At 43.2% G+C, this 23,887-nt stretch overlaps 3 protein-coding genes across 3 annotated transcripts; 2 read left to right on the plus strand and 1 right to left on the minus strand.

The window, feature by feature from the left end:
• Positions 1-3,635: 3,635 nt before the first annotated feature.
• Positions 3,636-4,487, plus strand: LOC308383274 (transcription factor Sox-14-like; the record flags this gene model as incomplete). Its single annotated transcript, XM_080861143.1, has 1 exon — positions 3,636-4,487. The coding sequence occupies exon 1, from the start codon at positions 3,762-3,764 to the stop codon at positions 4,485-4,487; it is 726 nt and encodes a 241-aa protein (XP_080717269.1). The 5' UTR covers positions 3,636-3,761.
• Positions 4,488-6,172: 1,685 nt separating this feature from the next.
• cldn18 (claudin 18) lies at positions 6,173-14,795 on the plus strand (the record flags this gene model as incomplete). The annotated part of the gene is made up of 5 exons (XM_080906613.1): positions 6,173-6,392; positions 7,771-7,935; positions 13,874-14,012; positions 14,116-14,229; positions 14,382-14,795. The coding sequence occupies 5 exons, from the start codon at positions 6,173-6,175 to the stop codon at positions 14,476-14,478; spliced, it is 735 nt and encodes a 244-aa protein (XP_080762739.1). The 3' UTR covers positions 14,479-14,795.
• Positions 14,796-15,543: 748 nt separating this feature from the next.
• Positions 15,544-23,816, minus strand: selenof (selenoprotein F). Its single transcript, XM_080907368.1, has 5 exons — positions 23,661-23,816; positions 21,027-21,194; positions 17,261-17,324; positions 16,806-16,855; positions 15,544-16,686 (listed from the first exon to the last, which is right to left on the minus strand). The coding sequence occupies exons 1-5, from the start codon at positions 23,706-23,708 to the stop codon at positions 16,555-16,557; spliced, it is 462 nt and encodes a 153-aa protein (XP_080763494.1). The 5' UTR covers positions 23,709-23,816; the 3' UTR covers positions 15,544-16,554.
• Between the last annotated feature and the right edge of the window lie 71 nt (positions 23,817-23,887).

A 23,887-nucleotide genomic window follows, 5' to 3' on the forward strand; every position in this document is an offset into this window, starting at 1 on the left:
TGTACTACAGGAAGCCAAAATGTGCCAAGAAAACATTCCCCGCACCATTACACCACCAGCAGCCTGAGCTGTTGATGCATTCATGTTCTTTACACCAAATTATGACGCTACCATCTGAATGTCATGGCAGAGATTGAGATTTAAATCACCTTTCTTCCACATTCTGATGCTCAGTTTGAACTTTACCAGGTCATCTTGACAATGTCTACATGCCTAAATGCATCGAGGGGCTGTCGTCTGATTGGCTGATTGGAGGGGATGATGGATAAATTCAAGTAACAATGTTTCTCCCTTCATATTTTACGGGCTCCTGTAACTACCTTTCATATCATTAAGAAAGTGATCCGCCCCAGCTCAACTTTTCATTTGCTCTCACGAGCTGAAAAGGAGCCGTTGTTTACACGTCACGAGCTTTACCCAGTCAGTAAAATCAGGCCGTGCTGTAGTTCCAAGCCTTGTCAGAGCAGCCCAAACTCTCCTATTAATAAGCCTTTACAGCAGCTTTGATCCACCTCCCAGCAGACAAGGTTGGGCAGATTGTAGTAAGGATTTTAAAGCCATTCATGCAATTTTCCAATAAACCCTTTTCCCCAAAGGAAAAATCCCCAGAACATCCCAACAATGACTGTAAGAAGGTTCCTCTGAACCATGATTAAACGATTAAAACAGGCTGATTTTAGCCAACTGACTCCCAGTTAAAACAGTGAATTCGAAGTGGGGGCTTTATTTTAACAATGCACCGTGACATGACCTATCCGGGATGTAATCTTCTCTTAGGGACAGCCTGGAGGAGCTTCTATTAAGCCCAACACAAACTATGTTGGAACATCAGTGAACAATATACCTGTCAAACCCATGAGTGTTTCATCTTTTTAAAAAGCTATTTCATAAGATTAAAGACTTATGTGATTACTAATCAGCTCTGCCAATAAATATGCAGTCAATTAATGTGGTAAATAAGCAGGAAACTGCTCTTCCCTCAACATTAAGTTGACTTGATGGATTCTTTTCTTGTCAGACGCCAGCACACTCCCCGGCTCGAGTGCCTGGCCTGCCTCTCCGTGTCGTCTTTCATTTCCTTTTCACCCCCAGGTCTTTTTGTACCTGTCAATTTCTTTCTACAGTGTGACTCCTTAATCCACCTGAGTGCATAGAGGACAGTTTTGACATAAGAAGAAAAGATAGACTCCTAAGGAGAGGACCGGTATCTTTAGAGCCTTGGGGATAACCGGATTACGACAGCCATTTTGTGCTGCTGGCAGTTTTTCTTATTACCCATTTCCCCCCCATCATCTCTCCAGAGTTGAAACACTGCCCTTTCTTAGAAGTCACTCCAAACACAGACACAATACACGTTTTTCTTTTATTTATTTTTATTTCCCCCCCAACTAAAACAACAGAGAGAGCTTTCTGCAGGATAAAGAAAAAAGACATATACCAGTGACAAAGATAGTTTCCCCGCGCTGCCCTTTGTGCAGTCTACCTTGCACGTTGTTGTTCTCAAACAGTGGAAAACTCTCTAAAACATGGTCCCTCTGCAGAAGCAATAATTGTCTCTGTGTGGCTGCGGGTGCCTCCTGCGTGCGAGGCCCGTCTGAACCTACCGCATGGGAGATAACAGCACAACTATGAGGAGACAGATCAGCTGTCTGACCCCTGCTGCCAATCACTTTATCCCTCCAGCCCGTCTGCTGCGAGGGAACCCACAGGGAAAAAAACACTCCCCGAAAACGTCTTATCATCTCCACCACCGACGCATTGTGCCCTATCGGATCTTTTATGTCCATTTATTTCGCCTTTGAAGAGGCCTGCGGCACCTTTGATTGTGGGAGGTAAATGAAATAAAGCCCCCCCCCCTTCTCGCTGGTACCCTGATATCTGAATTCATCGCTGCAACCGAAACCTAAACCCTGAGCTTCAGCTGACCACCGCAGGTCTGCTCACAGACAAACACATCCTGCTTCTGTCGTGGGTATAATCCGTTTCGCAGAAGTCATTTTTGGGCCTGGAAACCCTGTTATATGTTGAGCCTCTACAGTACATGTATTCTATACATTAAACCATTAGGGTTACCTTTTATATTAGGCAATAATAAATTATATGCACATAAACTACATATAAATCATAGTTAAGTTGCTGCTAAGTTTCTAAAAATGTCATTTCAATAACAGATGAGAAAGCTGAAGCATACATTTGATCAGATAAGGTAGTAATGATAAAACCTGTAACAATCAATGGAGTCACCCAGGACCTGTGAATTACAGCTCTGATTAATATTGATCCCACAGAGTACGAAGGAGGGAGGGGTGAGCCACTCACGCACATATTGATATATAATAAACCTGCATTGTGTCATTGGACAGAATTCAAATGAGCGATGTAAAAGGTAAGAGTAAAAACTGATTTTGCGGCAAATGTGGAAGCGAGTTTGGAGAGAACAGAGATCGGGCCATGGTGGGTGGCATCGCAAAGTGGGAAAACTGCAGGAAAAAGGGAGGGTGAGAGTTTGGGGGCGTTTTGTTAAGATCGGACTGAGGTCTGAATCATTGTCAGTTTTACAACCATGGCATGCAAAAGTAAGATGTTGAGGCAAAGAGGCAAAGACCCTTGCCGACAAGTTTCTTTCTAAAGACAGTCAGCCAAGCTGAATATGGGGAAATCTTTAAGGCATACTAATGAAATAGCACTTACCTGTTTGGAAATGTACTGGTCTTTCCTCACTAAAGCCAGTGGAAGCATTTTAAAGGTGTCAGCTTATTATGCAAGGGCTTGTTGGGGTTTGGCCCAACAGCCAAGACCTGCAGGCATTCCCATTTAATTTAGTTTTACACAGGGCCATATTTCAAGAGCCATGTCATCCGTGTTGGAGGGGAATCTGGAAGTTTTAGCAATTTGAGGGGAATTAACAAGCTGCAGTTGGATTTTTTGGGCTGATTACATTGGTTTTAGACACTGTGTTTTTTCCACCATGCATTTAAAAACAATAGGAGCTGGTTCAACGTGGATTAACAAAAGAGGTATGCAAGAATACTTTGAATGGACAGCACAAAATTTAGAACAGAACTAAGAGTAGAAAAAGAAAACACTGTAGCCAAGAACAACTGTGGTGCTAACTGTGGCACAGTTTCAGAAAACCTGTCAAAATAAAATAAAATAAAATAAAATAAAATAAAGGTAGCTGACTTCCTTTGAAATGAAGATTATTATTGTGCAAATGAGGCATTCAGGGCCACAAGCAGCCGCACCTTTCAACCCCCTCATACAAATCCTTTTAGTTTCTAGTTTTCTGCAGTCCAGCTTCTTCGCTGGTTTTCATCCCTGCTTCTCTCAGTTGAGATTTGAAGAGACTAAAAACTGTTGGAGAGCGAGAAGAGGGGGTGCCCCTCAAATGTTGTAGGCCTTAACAGTCAGTTTTTTTGTGAGAGGATTACAGTGCGCTCTCTCATTCCCATTGGCTTGGCCCGCCGTGACAGTGGTGTGATGATGAGGAGGATGACATGCCCAGCATCTTCCATAACAAGCTTCCTCTTGGTTCCATTCATACGCCCAGGCTTTTGGCTTTATGTAGTTTTCAGCTCCACTTTGTGTAAACGCTTCAGTCAATTTGGACTTAGTGTTAGCTTAAAATATTTCTCTGGCTATTCCCGAGAGTTCTTCGCACTTTTCCATTTTACTCACTAGAGAAACATGAGCTTTTTGAAGGAGTAGGTGAATTTAAAGTGCGGTCAGTAGGTGTTTTAATTAATGCGTCTGTCCCTGCGATGGCAAAACCTTTAGATCACATCAAGAGACCTATGAACGCCTTCATGGTTTGGTCCAGAGGTCAGAGGAGGAAGATGGCCCGGGAAAACCCGAAGATGCACAACTCTGAAATCAGCAAGAGACTCGGAGCGGAGTGGAAAATGCTCTCTGACTCTGAGAAGCGTCCCTACATCGACGAGGCCAAGAGACTGCGGGCTCAGCACATGAAGGAGCACCCGGATTACAAGTACAGACCCCGGCGCAAACCTAAGAGTCTCCTGAAGAGGGACCGGTTCGTTTTCCCGTTGCCGTCTTTACTCGGGGACGCAGCGGAACACTTGAAAGGATTTTCCATCGACTCTTTTCTCGTCCCCGGGGATAAAGCCAGAGCTCTCCTGGCTCCCGCCTCCGCTGCTTCCTCATTCTCTCTCCTGGAGCCGGTGGCACATTTCAGCACCGGAGCTGTCCAGCGGATGGCGGAGATACCGCACTCTCTGACCGCAGGCGCCGTGCCCTACAGCGCGCACACCTTTGGATACCAGACTGGAGGGTTTGGGGGTCTGCCCTGCCCCGCACAGCACACCCACACTCACCCATCGCCTTCCGGCCCGGGATACATGATGCCGTGTAACTGTGGCGCCTGGTCTGCAGCTACTTTACAACCCCAGGTGGCATATATCCTCTTTCCTGGAGGGATGACCAAGAGCGGCATGGACTCGTACGCTTCACCCAGCTCCAGTGTGTGACAGACTGGATACACATAAAGACGCATGGGCAGGAGGGGGAAAGTTTGCGCACAGAAAGAAGAAGAGGTCGTTTAGAGACTCAGGCTTAGATGACCACATTTAAATATTAAAGTGTCAGCGCAGATATTTCAATCACGGATTGATTAAAAAAAAACTATAAAAGTCCCTGTATTACTCCTTATTCCATGTAAATAGAGTAAAAAAAAAGTATTTAGAGAAGGGGGAGGGTGGTGATGATGCTAATTTGTTACTCTTTTGTAAGGAAAATCGTTTCAGTTTAAATACAGTGGACATGCATAACATAGGACCAACATGCTGAAGTTATAGACTTGTCTCCTCCCCCCTTTCCAAAACAGTCAGGTTTTCATTAGTTCTCACACTTGGACAGTTATTCCACAGAATATCTGCTTCATTAAGTGGGACTGTTTTTGTTTGATTGATTGATTTGTACTCTGAATTGGGAATAATAAATGTTTTCAGAGGGACTGTCTATATATGTATGTTTAGAACTGCATTAAGACTGTGTTAAACCAGGTAAAGCAGTGGGTCAGTTTCTGTTTGATGAATAATATTAAGCAGAAGCTGGTAGTTGTAGTCACTGGGGGTGATTCACAACCCTGTTAATCATATTTTACATCACACATGAGCTGTAATAATTACTTCACTGTTGCGATTGTGTTAAGCTCTAACCACCTATATCTCCTGATAAGCTGTTTTACAGACTTACACTAAAGACAAACAGATACTAAAACATCACAGACACTTCACAGCAACTGACAAACATTGCAAACATTACAAAATTACATTTTCCAGTCCAGTCATGTTTGACTACTGCATGACTCCGTGTGTGTAAGTGTGTGTGTGTTTAAGCAAAAGTGAGCCAGGGTGATGATAAGCGAATAATAGGAACTTATCTCCTCTCCCGTTTGTTGACCAAGTGATAAGCAGAATCATGGAAACTGTATGAGGTACAAGATTGTTTCACGTCTACAATATACAAGAAAGAGAACTCACAGTGAGCTCTGGTCTTCATGTACAAAAGCTCAGCAAGCAAATCTCTTGTATTTGGAAGTGTAAATGGAAAAAAACAAGGTGTCCTTTATTGTCTAAATGTGCATTTGTTCAGCATTACACGGTAGAAATGCATCAAATATTCCTCACTGTACTTTTAGCAGGGACACTGCAGCTCAAGAGAGAGGAGAGCCTGCAATCTTCTTAAACTTCTTAAGTCCTCCTGTGTAGCTGATGGTGATCTTTGGCCACCCTGATCGGTTCCCGCTCACCTGTGTGTATCTGTACGTTGTTTTTCCAGACTTTTTTCTGGTGTGAGGGAGTTACTAACGATTCTAGACTGACAAACAGTTTGTAATTCGCAGGAATAGTAACGTTCTTTCTCAGGTGTCAGGTGTTCCTATCACCACTGCGTTCACACCACTTGGTAGCCCAACCCATGCTGCCGTATCACCCAGGGGTAACACCCAGTCTCCTCCACCCACCACACTACCACCATGACTACAAAGCACCTCTTTGCACATTTTGATTCTCTGCATCACACGGCACACCTGTGACACCTTAATCTACACTCAGTTATATGTCCAGCTATACTTTAAGTAGTATCTATTAATCTACACACACACTGCATCTCCGAGGTGTATATTTTCCAGCTTCCGAACCACCACACAACAATGGCGCCTTCAGTTCTGCAAAATGGTGGATTCATCTTGGGTCTCATCGGTGCAGCTGCCCTCATTGCGGCCACAGCCATGAACAACTGGAGCGTGAAGGACAGGCAGGAGCAGGTCGTGACCTCCGTTTATACCTACAAGGGTCTGTGGCAAGACTGTGAGACGACCTCCGCCGGACTCACAGAGTGCCGCCCGCTCTACGGCCTTCTGGGTTACTCAGGTATGGCGAGGCTCTCTCAAGCCTTAATTTTCACATCCTATCTGGTGACTGACTGTTTGCTTTCAAATTAGTCTAAATCATTGTTGTCTTAAACACTGAACATATTCAGGCTGGGAATTATTTTTCCCTCACTGACAAGGCCACAGCCGCAGGAGTTTTTCTTAACAAGGAAATGAACACTCTTCCGTCTCTGCTCTAAAAGGAGATGTTACATTTTCACTGATCATAGAAGCAATTCTGTAATTTGGTTATTTTAAAATGTCTTGAGTGCTCAGGAGACGTTCAGGACAAGGCCGTATGTCGAGATCCAACATATGCTTCCTCTCAAATGTCCCAGGAGGAGGTTGTTTCACATCAACATTTCGGCCATGATGAAACATGTAAAAGCAACAGCATTGGAAAAAGATTGCTTTCCTCTCTGCGTCTCTTTCATTCAACAAATTTGTAAAAAAACAAAAAACAAACAAAACAAAACTGTAAAATAATGAAGTGAACTACATTGGCTGATTAACATCCTCACTTAGAAACCTCCCTGAACTCTTTGCAAAGTAAAATGTAATTATTAGGTTGAAGAACTTGTAGGGAAAAAAACATGTTTTGCACTTCGGAAACTCATTTTGGTCAACATAAAAACTTGATAAACCTGACTCACAGGTATATTATCATGTCTGTAAAAACTTATTGTTTACATTTATTTGAAATTTTCTTTTAACAAAGACTCTGAATATTAAAATAAAAAAATACACATATGGATAAACAAACAAATAATGATCATTTTAAAAAGCAAATCCAAACTGGAAACCAACTAAAACTGAAGTGAGGACAAAAATGAAAAATAAAAAAGGAAAAGTGCTAAGAAGTGAAATGCCCTACTGGTAATAATAGGGTGAAAACCTCACCATGTTCATCAGCCATGAACCTGAGTTTTTAAATGTGTCTGTAGAAGTTTTGAACTGTCGTGTAGGATGTAGATACGTTTCAAACTAAGTAAAGAGGAAGTTAAGACAAAACAAAAAAAGTGTCACCGAAAGAGATCAAACCCTTGGTTTTTGTGAGGGTTGGGCCCGCACCTATTAGTGTTTGCATTAGCATTTCTATCATAAAGGCCAGGCCCAGACTCGGTTATCAGAAAGCAGAACAAACAACAAGCAAAGGCACCTCCCAACAGCACATCTACTGTAAGAGAACACACTTCAAATCTTTAGACACATTGTATTTGAAGAATTAGTCATTTCAGTATAAAAGCCTACCTTGAGTGTTTTTTGTGAAGCCATCTACAGTTTTTGACATAATAAGACTTGAACTGAACTCATCAGTGGTCTTAGGTTGACTAGAGTCAATGTAACGCGCTAAGGTCTCCGTGTTTTCTGTCCACCAGGTACCTTCCAGGCGGTGCGAGCTCTGATGATAGTGGGTGTGGTGCTGAGCGTGCTCGGGATGCTGATATCAGTCTTTTCCCTGAGCTGCCTCACAATGAACAAGATGGCAGACAGCGCAAAGGCTAAGATGAGCCTCACTGCTGGCATCATGTTCGTCATCGCAGGTCATTATTTACCTCTGTGAACTTTCTAGTACAAACTAAACTGAATTGTTTTTGTCTTTTTGTTTCTTTTTTTTTGGGGGGGGGGGGGGGGGGGGTCTATTATTGGACACCCCCAGAGTATCTTTGTATGACCAATGGTTCAAAATCATCTTTTTTTTTTAATCTTGCACATTGCAAAACCCGATTGGATGCCCCTCACAAACAGGCAGGTGGGCGGGGCCTCTGTGCTGAAAGTCATACAATTAGGGACATCCGTTGTGACTGGTGTCATTCAAATCAGTGAATGTTTCTCCTAAACTTTGTCGAAATATCCCATTTTTGTTTTTTATACAGTAACTTTAACAGGATTGTCAGAGTTACAGGCCCCTCAAGGAATGCAAATGGCTTAAAATCATTGTTACAGAAAACTATTTTGACATAGAAGTAATTGCAACTTGAAGCTGAGCCTGGCCTGAACAGGTAAAAAGGTCAAACGGAGCTCTTTCATATGAGATAGCTTGTGTGAACCACCCTTGAAGTTGACCCAAATTAATTTTTTTCATTTGGTTTAAGTTTTCAATAGAGTTTAAATGGTTTTTGTTATTGATTTTTTTCAACCATGAAATATTCATGTGGTGTATTTATGAAGTTATGAGGGCTCAAATTGTAGCGGTAGACTACTGTTCCCATAAGGCTGTGTGTGGGGGGAGCTTCCGGGTTACGAGTAAAGTTGGAACACATCACCCGAACACGCTGCGTCCAGTGTCATCATTTATACGTGGTGTCAGAAGTGCGAACGGCGGTCTCCACAGTTTTTTTTTCTTCTTCTTCTTTTTCGAGTACAGTACGGTGCAGTTAACTGCGAGAGAAGTTTTCGCATCGATAACCCGAACAAGACCGGCAAGCAGGTGAAGCGTGGCCGAGGCTGTGACCGGCGCTAGCAACAGGGCGCGTGCGCGCGCGCGGTCGAGCACGAGCTTCACATGTCGGAAGGAGGAGACGAGGTCGGCGCACCGGAAAGCTTGGATTCTGAACGCGAGGAAGCCAGGGATCCACACGTCACGATGGCGACCACGGTACAAATAACACCCCCAGAAACATTTGACTTTTCTCATCCTGCCGAATGGCCAAAGTGGATCAGAAGGTTCGAAAGATTTCGCATTGCAACTGCTCTTGATAACAAATCAGACGAGTATCAAGTTAATGCACTCCTGTACGCTATGGGAGACGCTGCTGATGATGTTTTGGCAGTTTTACCACTGTGCGATGCAGATAAAAAGAAATATGCAACTGTCAAAGAGGCATTTGACAAACATTACGTAGGAAAACACAACGTAATTTTTGAAAGAGCACAGTTTAACTCCAGACGGCAACAGGAAGGGGAAAGTACAGAGTCGTTCATCACTGCTGTGCACAAACTTGCAGAAAATTGTGCATTTGGAGCACTCAAAGACGAACTCATAAGGGACAGAATTGTAGTTGGCATAAAAGACAAAAGACTGTCCGAGCTGCTGCAAATGGACTCAGAGTTGGCTCTTGCTAAAGCCATTGAGAAAGTTAGGCAGAGCGAAACGGTAAAGAAACAACAATCAATACTTCACAGCAGCGCGGCAGTGGAGAAAACACTGAACATGGACACAATACGGACAAATACAACACGCGGGAAAACGCAGACGTGGCAGAAGAAGGAACAAAAGCCAATCAAACAAAGTGGAAAGGAATGTGGCCGCTGTGGTCGCAAGAACAAACACTCATGGAAAGAATGTCCAGCCAAAGAGGTACAGTGTCGAAAATGTCAGAAAAAAGGGCACTTTGCTGCGGTCTGTCGCAGTAGTGAAGCTACAGCACTACGCGAAGTGACAGAAAATCAGAAAGATGCAGACAGCGAGGATTGTGTGTTCTTGGGTGAAGTAGAGACTGGGAGGTCACAGCCCTGGGTGCAAAAGGTCAAGTTAAATGGGGAAAATGTATATTTTAAACTTGACACAGGGGCGGATGTTACATCTATTCCAGAGGGTTTGTACAGTCCAGACAGGGATGGTAAGCTGCAGAGACCCAGAAAGAAGTTACTAGGGCCGGGCAGTAACCCACTTAATGTTAAAGGCTGCTTCGAGGCACAGCTAGCAGTAAAAGGGCGCAGTGTTTCTCAAGACGTCTACCTTGTGTCAGGTCTAGTACAGCCACTGCTAAGCAGGCCAGCGTGTGAGGCTCTGGGTCTTATGTACAGAGTAAGCACAGTAGAGGAATCGGTGACAGACTTCAGGGCAGCATACCCAGACGTTTTTAAAGGTTTAGGCGTGCTGAGGGAGCCTTATCACATTGAGATAGAGCAAGGAGCTGTACCAATAGCCCTATCTGCCCCAAGACGTGTTCCTCTTCCCCTCAGAGATGCAGTGAGAAATGAGCTGCACAGAATGGAAGAAATGGGTGTTATCTCCAAAGTCACTGAGCCTACAGAGTGGTGTTCTGGCATGGTAGTGGTCCCCAGACCAGCAGGAAAGCCCCCCAGAATATGTGTGGACCTCACACCCCTGAACACAGTAGTCAAAAGAGAAAGACACATCCTCCCAGCAGTAGATCAAACACTAGCGATGATGAAAGATGCTAAAGTGTTCACAAAGCTCGACGCCCGGTCTGGATTCTGGCAAATTCCGCTCACGCCAGAGTCAAGGCCACTCACTACCTTCATCACGCCTTTTGGAAGGTTTCAGTTCAACCGCCTTCCTTTTGGCATTGCATCGGCGCCGGAACATTTCCAAAGGCGAATGTCACAGATGCTGGAAGATTTTGAAGGGGTGATTTGTCACGCCGATGATGTGCTTGTATACGGCAGAGACAGGCAGGAGCACGACCAGAGGTTGCACTGTGTGCTCCAAATGTTTCATAAGGAGGGTCTCACTCTGAATGAGAAGTGTGAGTTTGCTAAAAGTCAAATAATCTTTGTGGGACACAAAGTGTCAGCAACAGGCATTGAGGCTGATCCCAACAAGATAACAGCAATCCAGCAGCTGCCGCAGCCTCAGAGTGTGGAAGATGTGCGCCGTCTCATGGGCATGGCCAACTATCTTGCCAAGTTTATGCCACAATTAGCCACAATCACCACACCATTAAAGGAACTGCTAAAAGACAGAAATGACTGGATATGGGCGGAGCCACAGGAAACAGCATTTAGGAGACTAAAAGGGATATTAAGCTCTCCAGAAGTGCTCGCTCAGTACTCCAACTCAGCAGATACACGAGTCGCTGCAGATGCATCGCCATACGGTGTCGGGGCTGTTCTCACTCAGAAACAGTCTGACAACTCCTGGCGACCGGTCACATATATCTCAAGAGGTCTCACAGACACAGAGAAACGCTACGCGCAGATAGAAAAGGAGGCACTAGCTGTAACGTGGGCGTGTGAACGACTGTCATCTTACCTCATGGGCTTACAGTTCACTCTAATCACAGATCACAAACCCCTGGTCCCTCTTCTGAGCACAAGAGGCCTGGATGATCTGCCTCCACGCATCCTGAGATTCCGCCTCAGGCTGCTGCGCTTTACTTTCACCATTGTCCATGTTCCAGGGAAAAACCTTGTCACTGCTGATGCTCTCTCACGAGCACCGCTGGCAGGGCCTCCTTCTGCTGGGGATCTTCAGCTGGAAAAAGAGGTGGAGGTTTTCGTGGACGGTGTAGTTTCCCATCTCCCAGCAACAGATAAAAGGCTGGAGGAGATTAAGTTGGCGCAGGAAATGGATGACCTGTGTAGAAAGGTGGTGTATCAATGTGGGACAGGCTGGCCAGAAAAAGGTAAACTAGATCCAGAGTTAAAGGGATACTGGCAATACAGAATGGACTTCAATCTAGTCCATGGTCTTCTCATGAAAGGGGAGAGACTTGTGATACCACCTCAAATGAGAGCGGAGGTTTTGTCACGTTTGCATGAAGGCCACCAGGGCGTTTCAAAATGCAGGGCCAGAGCAAAAGAGTCTGTGTGGTGGCCGGGCATCTCAACCCAAATACGTCAAATGGTAGACAGGTGCGAAACATGTCAAAAACATAGGTTACAGTGCCGTGAACCAATGCTGGCAACTCCTGTTCCCGACCGCCCATGGCAAAAAGTCGGCATGGATCTGTTCGAGTGGTCAAAGAAACACTTCCTGCTGATTATTGATTTTTTCTCAAGGTACATTGAGATAGCTGAACTGAGACACACAACTGCAGAGGTCACTATTAATGCTGTAAAAGAAGCCTTTGCAAGACATGGTGTTGCCGAGACTGTGGTATCGGATAACGGGCCACAATTTTCATCAGAACAGTTCAAGCACTTTGCCAAAGAGTACCAGTTCGCACATGAAACGAGCAGCCCTAGGTACCCCCAAGCCAACGGGGAGGCAGAACGCGCTGTTCGTACCATTAAAGACTTGTGGAAAAAGGACTGTGACTACACCAGAGCACTGCTAGCGTACAGGGCCACCCCACTGGAACATGGGCTCTCGCCGGCGCAGTTGCTTATGGGGAGACACCTGCGGACCACGCTGCCACAGGCTGTGGCAAAGCTGGTACCAAGGTGGCCTGACCTACAGGCTTTTCGAAAAAAAGATGAGGAGGGGAGGCGTGAGCAGGCAAAACACTACAACCGCAGACATAGAGTCAGACCACTTCCGGAACTATCGTCAGGACAGAAAGTGTGGATTACCACGGAAGGAACTACCGGAGCAGTAGTTGGACCTGCCAGTGCTCCCAGATCCTATGTGGTAGAGACAGACAGGGGTTTTCTGAGGAGAAATAGGAGCCACCTCAGACCAACAGGGACTATTACCAGATCTGGTCGAGTGGTGAGACCTCCTGAAAGACTGGATGTGTAATTCTCTGAAGTTATCCATTCATGCCCTATTCAAAGCTGGGTTAAGCTGTCAGAGATGTTTACAATAATGTGTTTTGTTTAAATGTAAGTGAACAAATGAGGGATGTGTATAATTTTCATGTTTCATGATGTTCCCCATTTCTGTTCTAGTGAGCTGTTTGAGACGTTATGAAGTATGTCTTTAGCTAGAAGGAGGAGGTGTAGCGGTAGACTACTGTTCCCATAAGGCTGTGTGTGGGGGGAGCTTCCGGGTTACGAGTAAAGTTGGAACACATCACCCGAACACGCTGCGTCCAGTGTCATCATTTATACGCAAATATACTGAAAAAATTTATGCTACCTAAAAAGAGCCAAGTTCTACCCACCCTTAAATACTTTGAGGGCCTGTAACTGGAACAATATGTGAACTGAAGTTAAAATTTTGTACACTTTCATTAGATTATGTTAAAGTTACGGGACCACTAAAAGTAGCAGATTCTGAATGGGTCGGTTGTAAACTTTCCTCAGACCTGGCTGATTTTATATAAAACCATCCACTGACACCATACTGAGCTACACTGTAAGAGTAAGTAAAATACTTACAGTGTTGCCAGCAAGTTGCTGTAACATTTAAAGCAACCATGCTGTAATTTATTTAACATTTGTACAGGACAATGCTGCACAAATGTTGTGATGCTTTAATTTTACTGAGGTTCTTTCACACTAATGTAATCTTGTGCTTTTGTTGTATTTACTTTAATTTGTACAGTTTCTATGATAATTTCTTTCATGAAACTGCAGTATTTGCAAAGAAGTATTGACATTCATCATATCCAGGAGATAACTTTAACTGCAGGAAGTATTCTTAAAGTTCTAGCTAACTGCATCTGACATCTGAAATTTACAGCACAGACTGTATATTTGATCTAATGGTCAAATAAACTGATATGGGCTCCCAGAATGCAGTTTGGATCAGTCTGGGCTCCACAGGAATTATTTGCACCTCATTAGTTAAAACACCTCATATTTAATATGAGCATCCACTGCAGTCATTATAGCAGTATTTGACCAAGCTGAGAGTGTGGCAGAGGTAAATAAATCACTGAGCTCCTGTTTTTCTCCTTCTCTCAGGTGTGTGTGGCATTGCAGGAGCTTCTGTGTATGCCAATCAAATTGTGGAAAGTTTCAGGACGTCCACCTACACCAGCTACACACAAGAAATGATGGGAGAGGGGATGAACATGGGAATGGGCGGAGTAGGAATAACCACGTATGATGCTGTTTTGCTTGCATGTAATTATTTCACCAAATAATTCCTATAGTGTGTGTGCAATGTAATGTTTTTTGTTTTCTGCTTCTTTTTTTTTTACCAGTTACACATTTGGCCCAGCACTGTTCGTTGGCTGGATCGGCGGGGGCGTCCTGCTCATTGGTGGCATCCTGAAGTCTCTCGCTTTCAGAGAGATGATAAAAGATGAGAAACCACGGTAAGTCCCCTCATAGATGTATCATGTTTTTAAATTACTTTCTGCTGCAGTTTTATCTGGAGCAGTTCTCTACAAATGCCCCCCTCAATTTTTCATTTACATGAGAAACATTTTCACAACAGATTTTTTCCTGCCATTTGTTTCTTTTGCAGTTACCCAGGGGTTGTGTACAAACCTCAGTCCAACAACAAAACTGAAGTGATGGACCACCGCTCAGAGGGAGGCAAGAAAGAGCACCAGTATGTGTAACCTCAGCCACAGCGTAAACACGTGTAGTGACTTTACTATAGAAATGTGTTTCCAGCTTTACACGTTCAGTTTGCCTTATAAGGGGATTTATTTTCATTTGCTTCATATACGCATTCAATTGTGCATTCTTATTTTCTGATAGTAGAAGTTAGCAGTGTCTCACGTCTGTCCAGCTGCAGGTGCAAGGAAAGAGTTTTTGGCTATATTATTATTTTTTTACATGGACATAACAGTGGTTATGTGATGCTCAGATGCTGCATGTAACTGAAGCTTCTTTTTTTTACTTGAGTTTTGTGTAATCATTATCTGTCTGAAAATAAAACAGTGATTCCTAAAATATGTGCATCAAGTGGTTGTGGTCGCTCCAAGCATTTACTGACTATACATGCAGGTATTTAAAGTATGACGTATGTATAGAAACTTTTACTAAAGCTGTATATTTTGCAGATAAGTCCAAGGAACAGGCAGACCTGGTAAAATCAGCTACTGTATCACTGTTTCCTAAACAAATGTATTGTTGTAAAGGGAGATCTGTAATAAGGTCAGGCAAGTTTAAAGCTGACACAAGCAACCAGGCAGATATCTTGGAGCTCATTTTAACAGTGCTTAGAAGCTTACTGCACCTGGACTCAGGCTGTCTGAAATCCACCTACATTGTGCTGGTGCCCCATCTTCAACTGGTTCTGCTGTAAAAAACCATCAGACAGCTGGATCCAGTCCAGTATCCAGAGCTTTAATGGCTCTGTAACTGTATCTTTATTTTTGGTGTTGACATGGAAACATCTCTACTGAAACCCAAACTAGCAGCTGAAAAAAAAGTTTTTACAGTTTTATAATAACAAAAAAGGCCATTCAATAAGAACACAATTTGTAAAGATAAAATAAATTTTTAAAAATGGCAATGCATCACAGGACTGATGTGATGTCATAAATAACCACTAGATGTCAGTAAAGTCATACCTATGAATCTAAAACCTGCACCCACAGTACAGTCAGATGTTTGGTGACTACAAATGACTTGGCATGGAAATGTCTAATGGAAAGGACAGAGCATGGAGAGAAAAATCATCAGTGACTCTGTTTATTGTTGCATATTTCGACCCATCACCTGGACATAAAAAGCTTTCCAAAAACAAATGCAGTTTCTGTTCAAAGCAGATGGTGCAGAAAAACACAAATTTACATCAGATTTCACATCCCAAAACTGGTTTCCTGTGAGCTCTTCACTAACGTGTGCCTCTGCAAAGACATCTGCATTTGGAGAGGACCTAGAATTTGTTCACTCCGACTATAAATGCGATCAGTCGCAATGCTGAGCATTATTCAAAAAAAAAAAAAAAAAAAATTTAAAATGATACAAGAATATCAAACAGACGGGAACAGGAAGTCCCACATACAGACAATACAGTTCATTATGTCCAAGGTCGTTTCAAACCTAAATGTATGATCAGTACTTAATGAGTAAAACTGAACTGAAGCTCACATTATCCTGTTGAACACTCTCACGTGAGCAGTTTGGTGAAATCCAGATGACTCGTGATTTTCAGATACAAAAAAACAAAACAAAAAACAAACAGTCGTACAGATCAGAGATTCAGAAACCATCTATCAAGGCCAAGTTGTGTACAAATTGGTAAATAACTAAGACATCTCAGTTCACACAAAATACAAATCATATCTGCTCACTCCTCTAGTAATCCCCAACCAGGGCGAGAGATTTTGATGAATTTTTCACGTCTCCTGAGTTTTTCTGCCACGAGCTAATAAAACGCAGATGAACTAGATTTCATTTGTGGTGACTAAAACGTGGGAAATCAGATTAACAGCTGCAACAGTTCACCTGTTACAGCAGCAGCCTGATCACAGACGAGTTATGGATGGCTATTTGTACGAATGTGTCGGAGCACCACAAACAAAATCCCTCTCACCTGAAGGTGGAGGCACAGACCTCACAGAGAAACTATCTGCACAGCTAGAGTCAAGTACAAGCAGTGAATAAATCATTATTTGTAATCTGGGGAAACTGAGTCTTCCAAATTATAAAAAACACAAAAACAAAAAAGATAAAACTCGTGTCTATATTCGGTCCAACTTTTCGCTCAGGAACTCCTCCACGCTGTCTGTGTTCCACTTGAGGATGCTGAGTTCTTCAGCAATGTTCCCGTTGTCATCCAAAAGCTTTAGTACAGGATCTGAGCCTCTGACGTACTGCGGGGAGAAGAACGAGAAAGGCTCATTTGATCAGCATAATCTGGTTTACATCTCCTGAGAATAATTACTGTGGCAAACAATGCTGGTACATTAGCAACACGATTCATCATGGCTACCTTGATCTGAAGACCCTTGAACATCTTTGGCTTCTCACTCCTAACAAAAGCTGATGAGAAAAAGAGACAAATGAGTCAGTTAACTCTTTATATTTTAGCTCAGAGGTTTGGAATGAGTGACCACTGCAAAACATCCCCGAAATAGATTTTTAACAGCAGAAGAGACTGTTGTAAACACAGGAGGGACACAGCTGAAGCAAGCATATGGCACAAGTGGGGCTCCAGACGTCTACACCGCTGCAACCTGACACCAGGTTTAACCACACGTCTCCATGTGGGAGAGACAAAGGATAAACAAATGCTTCAAAAGGCTGTTTGAAAACAGTCCTGCTGGCTTTTTAGTGCTGTTGTCCCTCCCACTGATTAAAACACAGACTCACACAACGGAGGAAGATCAGTTTCAGTTAAAGCTGTTGTTCCAAAAAAAAGTAATGATGCCCCAACTGAGGACTCACCTTGGACTTGAGGGAACCTCCCCAGTTTTCATCCACACACCTCGAGGATGGCTCCAGCGTAGAGCTGCACAGAGAGAAACGCAACATGAGGCAGTCCGAGAGATTTCCTCCCAACACATTAACGCCTGCACACAGTCTGAGAGGACCGAAGCTCCACTGGGGATGGACTGTCTGCCCGAAGGAGTAATTTGATTCAGGCAGACTGATTCATAAATGTGTCCGGGCGACTCCTTGGGGGTCATTAAGCTGTGAGCCTGTGCATATGGAGTGGGGCTGATGGATGGCAGTTTGTGCAGGGCTCACTTGTAATCAAACCTCCGGCACCAACACACAATAAGTTAGAGGAAATTGGAGTGTCACAGCAGTATTTCAAGGCCACGCTCTGCGTGTTGTTTTCAAGGAGGAGAGTGGTAAATGGCCTGGTTGGCCGGTTCGCACAGCAAATTAAATTACGCATGCAAGGCTAAGATCCTCTCCTGTTCTCTCCCCGTCCTCCTCTGTGTGTCTGTAAACCATCGGCACAGCTTAAATTAAATTTCCAAGCTTTTCATTTTACCACACATGGCAGATCAGAAGATCGGTGGAAAGTCACGACTCGGTTGGGAGCGGGAAGCTAATGATGGATTACTTTATCCAGACCTACTGCAGCACTTTAACATTTCAAAGTGTTGTTAATTAATCACCCCCTCCATCAGTGATTTCAAAGCTAAAAATGAATAAATAAAGAAAGAATCAGACTTTAAAAGCTTAACTTTACCTCTGGCATGTCTTAATCTAATGGTTATCCTGTCAAAATAAGCTGACTTAGAGGTCAGCTTTGATAGATCAATATAAAAATCATCTCATCTGAACAGATTACATTAGAAGTTTACAGGGAATATACAGCCAACGTATAATCCATATTTTCCACGATGATCAGGACCGTTCCTGATTCTAACACTTCTTTTTGAGTAATCAGTTAGTCGCTGATCTCAGAACATTTTGCTGTTTGTCCAGCAAAGAAAAGCTTTTTTGTGGGGGCCCCAAACACTACGTAACCAGCCAACAGGAATCTTGTTCAAAAATCAGCCAATGTATTGTAAAGTATGATTTTTAATGAAGAAAACAGCTAAAATAGCTTGTTTCAGACCGATGATGATCTGAGGGGCTGCAGGGAGGCTCAGTAAAATACACTTCTCAAGAAAACTAAAGCTAAAAGTTGAAAACATCAGATCTGAATGAGAAAACAAATACTGCTGGATATGGACTGGCTAATGTGTTTGTTTTCATTTCCATCAAATGCAGCAATCAGAGGGCTAGATTCAAAGACACCCCAAAAATCTAACTGAAACTATGATGTGGCAAAGAGCTCCTGGGCAGTCTGAGGAGCAACTTAGTGGTGTCAGACCAAAACAAAACGTCCAAGAGGTGTTTTGGTGGATTTAGGTCGGGCGAGTGCGGGGCTGATCAGTGGTATCAGTTCCTTCATCTTCCAGGAACTGCCTGCATACTTTCCCCACATGAGGTCAGGCACTGTCATGCATTAGGAGTAATCCAGGACCCACTGCACCAACGTAAGTTCTGACAACGAGCACAAGGATTTCATCCAGATACCTAATGGCAGTCAGGGTGCTGTTGCCCGTCTCCATGGATTTACCTCCCCAGACCATCACTGACCCACCACCAAATTTTCTCCTCGGCTTCTCCAGATCCTTTCAGGTCTTTCACATGTGCTCTGGGTGAACCTGCTCTCATCTGTGAAAAGCACCAGGCACCAGTGCCAGTTCTGGTACTCTATGGCAAATCCCAATTTGACTACACAGCCTCATGAAGTCTGTTTCTAGTTGTTTGACTCCAGAGGTCATTTTGGAGCTTTGGCAGTGCTTATCCTGTTCCTCCTTGCCCAAAGAAGCAGACCGCTGTCCTGCTGCTGGGGTAAGGACTTTAACCGTCCTGTCCAGCCCTCCTAGAGTAACTGCCTGTCTCTTAATTTCATTAACACCAAAGCAGCTGAAACTGATTAACAACCCCCTCAGCAACTTAACAGCAGATCAATATCCCAGAGGTTTAACTGACTTGATGCTATACAGGGATTTAAAAAAAATGTTCCTTTACTTTTTTGAGCAGTATATAAATGAGGAGGTCACGGAGTTTTTACTGTTTTATTTGATTATGCTTCAAATGTTATGTCATGCTTATGTTCACATATTTCACCAGACACAGCTTTCTGTAGAAACAGGAAGCTGACCCTGTGACTTTTACTGAAAGAGATTAGCACACACACACTTAGTGATACATACACCCACGTATGCAGAATTAAAGGAAACTGCTATGCTTGTCCCACCCTGCTTCTGCTATAAAAATAAACGAATACTGCAGCTCGGGGTGACTCTCTGTCTGAGTTTCACCCGTGCCGCACGTTATCAGTATCAAGTGTCTCAGTGTTGTTTATTCACCTGACTGTTTGTTAACTGTAAATCTCTGACAGAGGATTATTTTGAAATGAGAATTTCCTAAAGGTGGTCTAGTGTAGTTTAATAATAAATCGAGCTGGAAACAAGCACAAGTCAAGAAACTAAGGCCTCCAGTGTTACCATCATCAATTGTGCACCACAGAGGTCTGAGACACTCTCATAAAGGTTTAGCTGTTCTACAGAGATGTAATACATCATTCACACCCAGAGGAGCTGAAGTGCTGCTGCACCCAGGTGGTCTGCAGAGAAGAGCACATTCGAAGATGAGTAAGCGAAATGCCCTCCGTGCTCAGTGAATCTTACTAATCGACCAGGCTGTGCAGTAAGCCATTTGTCCGAAGGCTTTAACAATACGGCGCTGATGGCAATTGAGATGCTGAAAGGAATTCTTAAGGCAGATAATTGTCGCCGTCTGAGGATAAAAATGTGCTTAGTGACGCCGTCGTTTCCATCGGAGACCTCTGAGTGCAGCGAGAGATGGGCAACTGCTCTTCTAAGTGACATTTTCACTCCAACGCCGAAGAGGAGTAATCTCTGCTCTAAGTGTCTGTCTGAAACACAGTTATCATCAAGAGGTGTAATGAGGTGTGTGCTGCACATTTCCAAGGTGCTGTTGCTAGGATACCGCATACACGCACGCACGCACGCACGCACGCACGCACGCACGCACGCACTGGGGGCCCTGCTTAATCAGGGAAAAATTACATTGTTTTTCCACCATCACTTAAGTCAGTGTTGATCTGCCAGAGCACAGCAGAGAGTCCTCCCAAGCAAGCTGTAATATCCGGGGCAGCGAGCATACAGTAACTTGCCCTCACTGCTTACAGACAGGGTAACACCTGACACGCCGACCCCGAGCTGAGGTTAAGGAGCCTCGACTTTGAACATCTGAGAAAGATTGAGACGGACAGCTACTAACAAGCTGTGTGTGGCACAGCTGCAAACAGTGTCAACCGGAAGGCTGGATAAAGCTCGGCTGTTTTTAGTAGCAGTTCGAGCGTTGAGGGACATGACCCTGTCAGTAAACGTGACACATTTCGACAGAGGTCCTGTAAACCCTTCTGCAAACAACTGAGGAACAGAACAAAATGTCTTCTTTAAAACTAAGCATTCATTCATAGCTCAAGACCCCCACAGTTAAGAAACATGAATTTTTTAATGTCACTATATGCTCTTTATTTAACCTTAGTTGTGGTTACACTTCATCTACTCTGATTGAATCTCCTTGTGTCACACTGCACGCTGTGCCTTAATCTAGACAGGCAGTTGCTTTCTGTCGACCCGATCCGTGAGCCCTCCGTTTTTCTCTTTACCTTGCGCCCGTCCATCTGGGCCTCCTGCTGGCAGCACTGCCGACAATTAGGCTGGAGCTTGGCGAGGCTGAACTCCCCGAGCAGGTCACAGGAACTGCACAGCAGGTTGCTGGAGAAACCCAGCTCCCTGCAAGCCTCAGACGAAAGATCGGCACCGTATGCCGACAGCTGTAGGGAGGTACAAGGACAACGATAAAGGGAGGAAGAAACAAATGTTTTCATAAAGGACAGAAGTGTTAGGTTCCAACGGCACAACTACAAGTAAAAAGTTCAAATTAGCAACAATTAAGTACTTTGTCATATAAGATTTTAGAGTACTAGGACAGTTATGCCATCTCAAAACAAATTTAGATATCAATGTAACTGGAAAATATATTATTAATTATTATTCTAGGCAAAGCTGAATTATATTATTGAGTAAAACCAAAGTATATACACTTCACCAATTATAATTTGTAGCTTTTATCCAAAGTACAATCTAAATGAGTACCTCAAATGGTATTAATACTACTGTCACTCAGGGAACATTGAGTTATCTGTGTAATATTTGTATAGTGAAACACATTAACATGCTACACGCTACAGTGCTGTACAGGTTATACAAAATATACACTTAACAGTCACTACAATGTGTACACACTAAAAATCTAATAAAACAAGTACACAAGACTGTTTGCAGAATAAAAACCAGGGTACAAAGCAAGAACAAATGGGTTTTTAAAAGTGTTTGAAAATGATAGGAAGAGCAGGCAGCTCTTTTGTGAAAAGGTAAGTTGTTAGAAAGATTAGGAACCAACAGTGAAAAGGTTCTATCGCCTCTGCTTTTAAACCTGGATCTAGAAATATCCAAGAGCAGATGGTTTGTAAACTTCAGTGCTCTGATAGAAGTGTAGGGTCTCAAAAGTTCACTTAAGTGGGCGTCAGACTCTTAAAAATGAGTAATAAAATATTCAACTGAATTCTGAAATGGACTGGAAACTCTGCTAGAAACTCTTGTACCCTGCTGTCAGCTCCTACGTAGTGCAAAATTATGTCACATGATTTTTGCCCCATGCTATATTTCTGTGTGTCTCCTTAACGTGACAGAGTACCACCCAACCTGACAGTGTGTGTGGTACTTTCAAGCTCAGGCTTCACACTGCTCCAAACACTCAGTTTGTTTGGTTTTTTCTCCATTATTGGCTCGGTATGCTGTCATAAAGCGAGGATGCCCTAACATGGTCGTCTAAGGCAAGCAGCTCTGGCTACAGCACAGCAGCTCACCTACCAGCTGATTAAACATTTTGTTTATGAGGGGCAGCCAATCAGAAGAAAGCTAGCTTAAAGGACGGGCTTTTATCATCAAAGGATGAACTGGGGTTTCCACCAAGCCCCCAGTATAAGATAAAATAAGAATCATTTTAAACTGTAAATGATGCATATTTACTCTAACAGAAACAAACATAAAATCACGCATTTCATACGCCAGATGCCTTTGAACGAGATTTCCAAAGAACCTAACACACCAGTTTAAAACACATAACAATAACCTGAAGTAGCAAAAGTCTTCTGCGTGGAAGATTTCAGGGTTAGATTGCTTAAATCAGCCTGTGAATAACAGACCACCGGGCTGCTGTTTGTTAATCAACTTTGTCAGCTTTCCTTGAAGACGCCCCCGGCAGGAAAACGTGATTCGCTTTCGCATCAGTGTCCTCTTACATTCGACCACCCCACAAACACTTTCATATTTGGGTCGAGGAAGATCTCATTCTGATGATTGTCTCCCTTTAACTTTAGCATGAAAGGTTATCTTCTAAATAAACTACAAGATTTTAAACTGTTGTAGCGCAAACGATTGTCATTTCCAATGATTCTGTGTGTGTTTTTATGTCAAAGGCTTTTGCTTATATTATTCAATAGACTGCAGTCAACAGGGTCTATGAAGGAAGTTCTATATAAAATGACCTGTTGCACAAGCATCTTTATGACCCGGCTTTATTGTACCCACTCTATGATCTACATTATAACCAATCCAGTCATTTTTAATATCGTTATAGAAATATGTTATATTTCTTGCTATTTGTGCTGCCATCTTGGCTACATCTCACTCTCTACAAAGAAAAAGACAGCTAATGTCAATGAAGCTTTTTTGTACCCAAATAAATAAAGGGCACATAAAAACTTGCAGATTCTACCTTGTGACAGAAATATTCCTTGTAGCTCAAAACGACTGGATATCATTTATAAGATGTATGTTTGATAGAAAATAAATCATTTACAACAGTTGAAATTCTACCAATCACTTTTCAGCACGGCACCGGCACTGAGAAGCGCTCAGGTACAGTAAATTTAGTACACCGGAAGTCTTCTCTTTGTCATCGACTTTCTCCTAAAAATACACAAGACTCGAAAAAGTAACTACATAATAAGTAGCAAAAATCTAACAAGCACATTATAAAGGTATCACTTCCCCCGGGACTCGGAGCTGTTTTCAGGATAAGCCACGTCAGTTTGAAGCTCCGGGTGCAGCAGGATGTGGCTCATTAAAAGCTGAACCTAAAGATCGCCAAAAAACAGCCCCGCAGCCGCTCACACTCACTGTAAGCAGCTGTGACAGCGGCCAGCGCTGCCATTTCTCACAGTTAATAAACTCACCGTCTGTAACAGCGACAGGAGCCACAGGAGATACACCTCTCCCGACATTTTGGAGCCTGCTTTGTTAGCGAAAACTACTATTAGGACCTCTTTATTCCACTGAAGGCCGGTCCGTGGTCGCGCCTGTCCGATAAACGTTAGTGATAATCATTTCTGACTTTTATTTATCATTTTTAAGCTTTAATGATAAAATACATACAAAAAGCTTAGAAAGCATATTGTGTAAA

This window comes from Rhamphochromis sp. 'chilingali' (assembly GCF_963969265.1).
Source record: "Rhamphochromis sp. 'chilingali' genome assembly, chromosome: 16".
NCBI lineage: Eukaryota > Metazoa > Chordata > Actinopteri > Cichliformes > Cichlidae > Rhamphochromis > Rhamphochromis sp. 'chilingali'.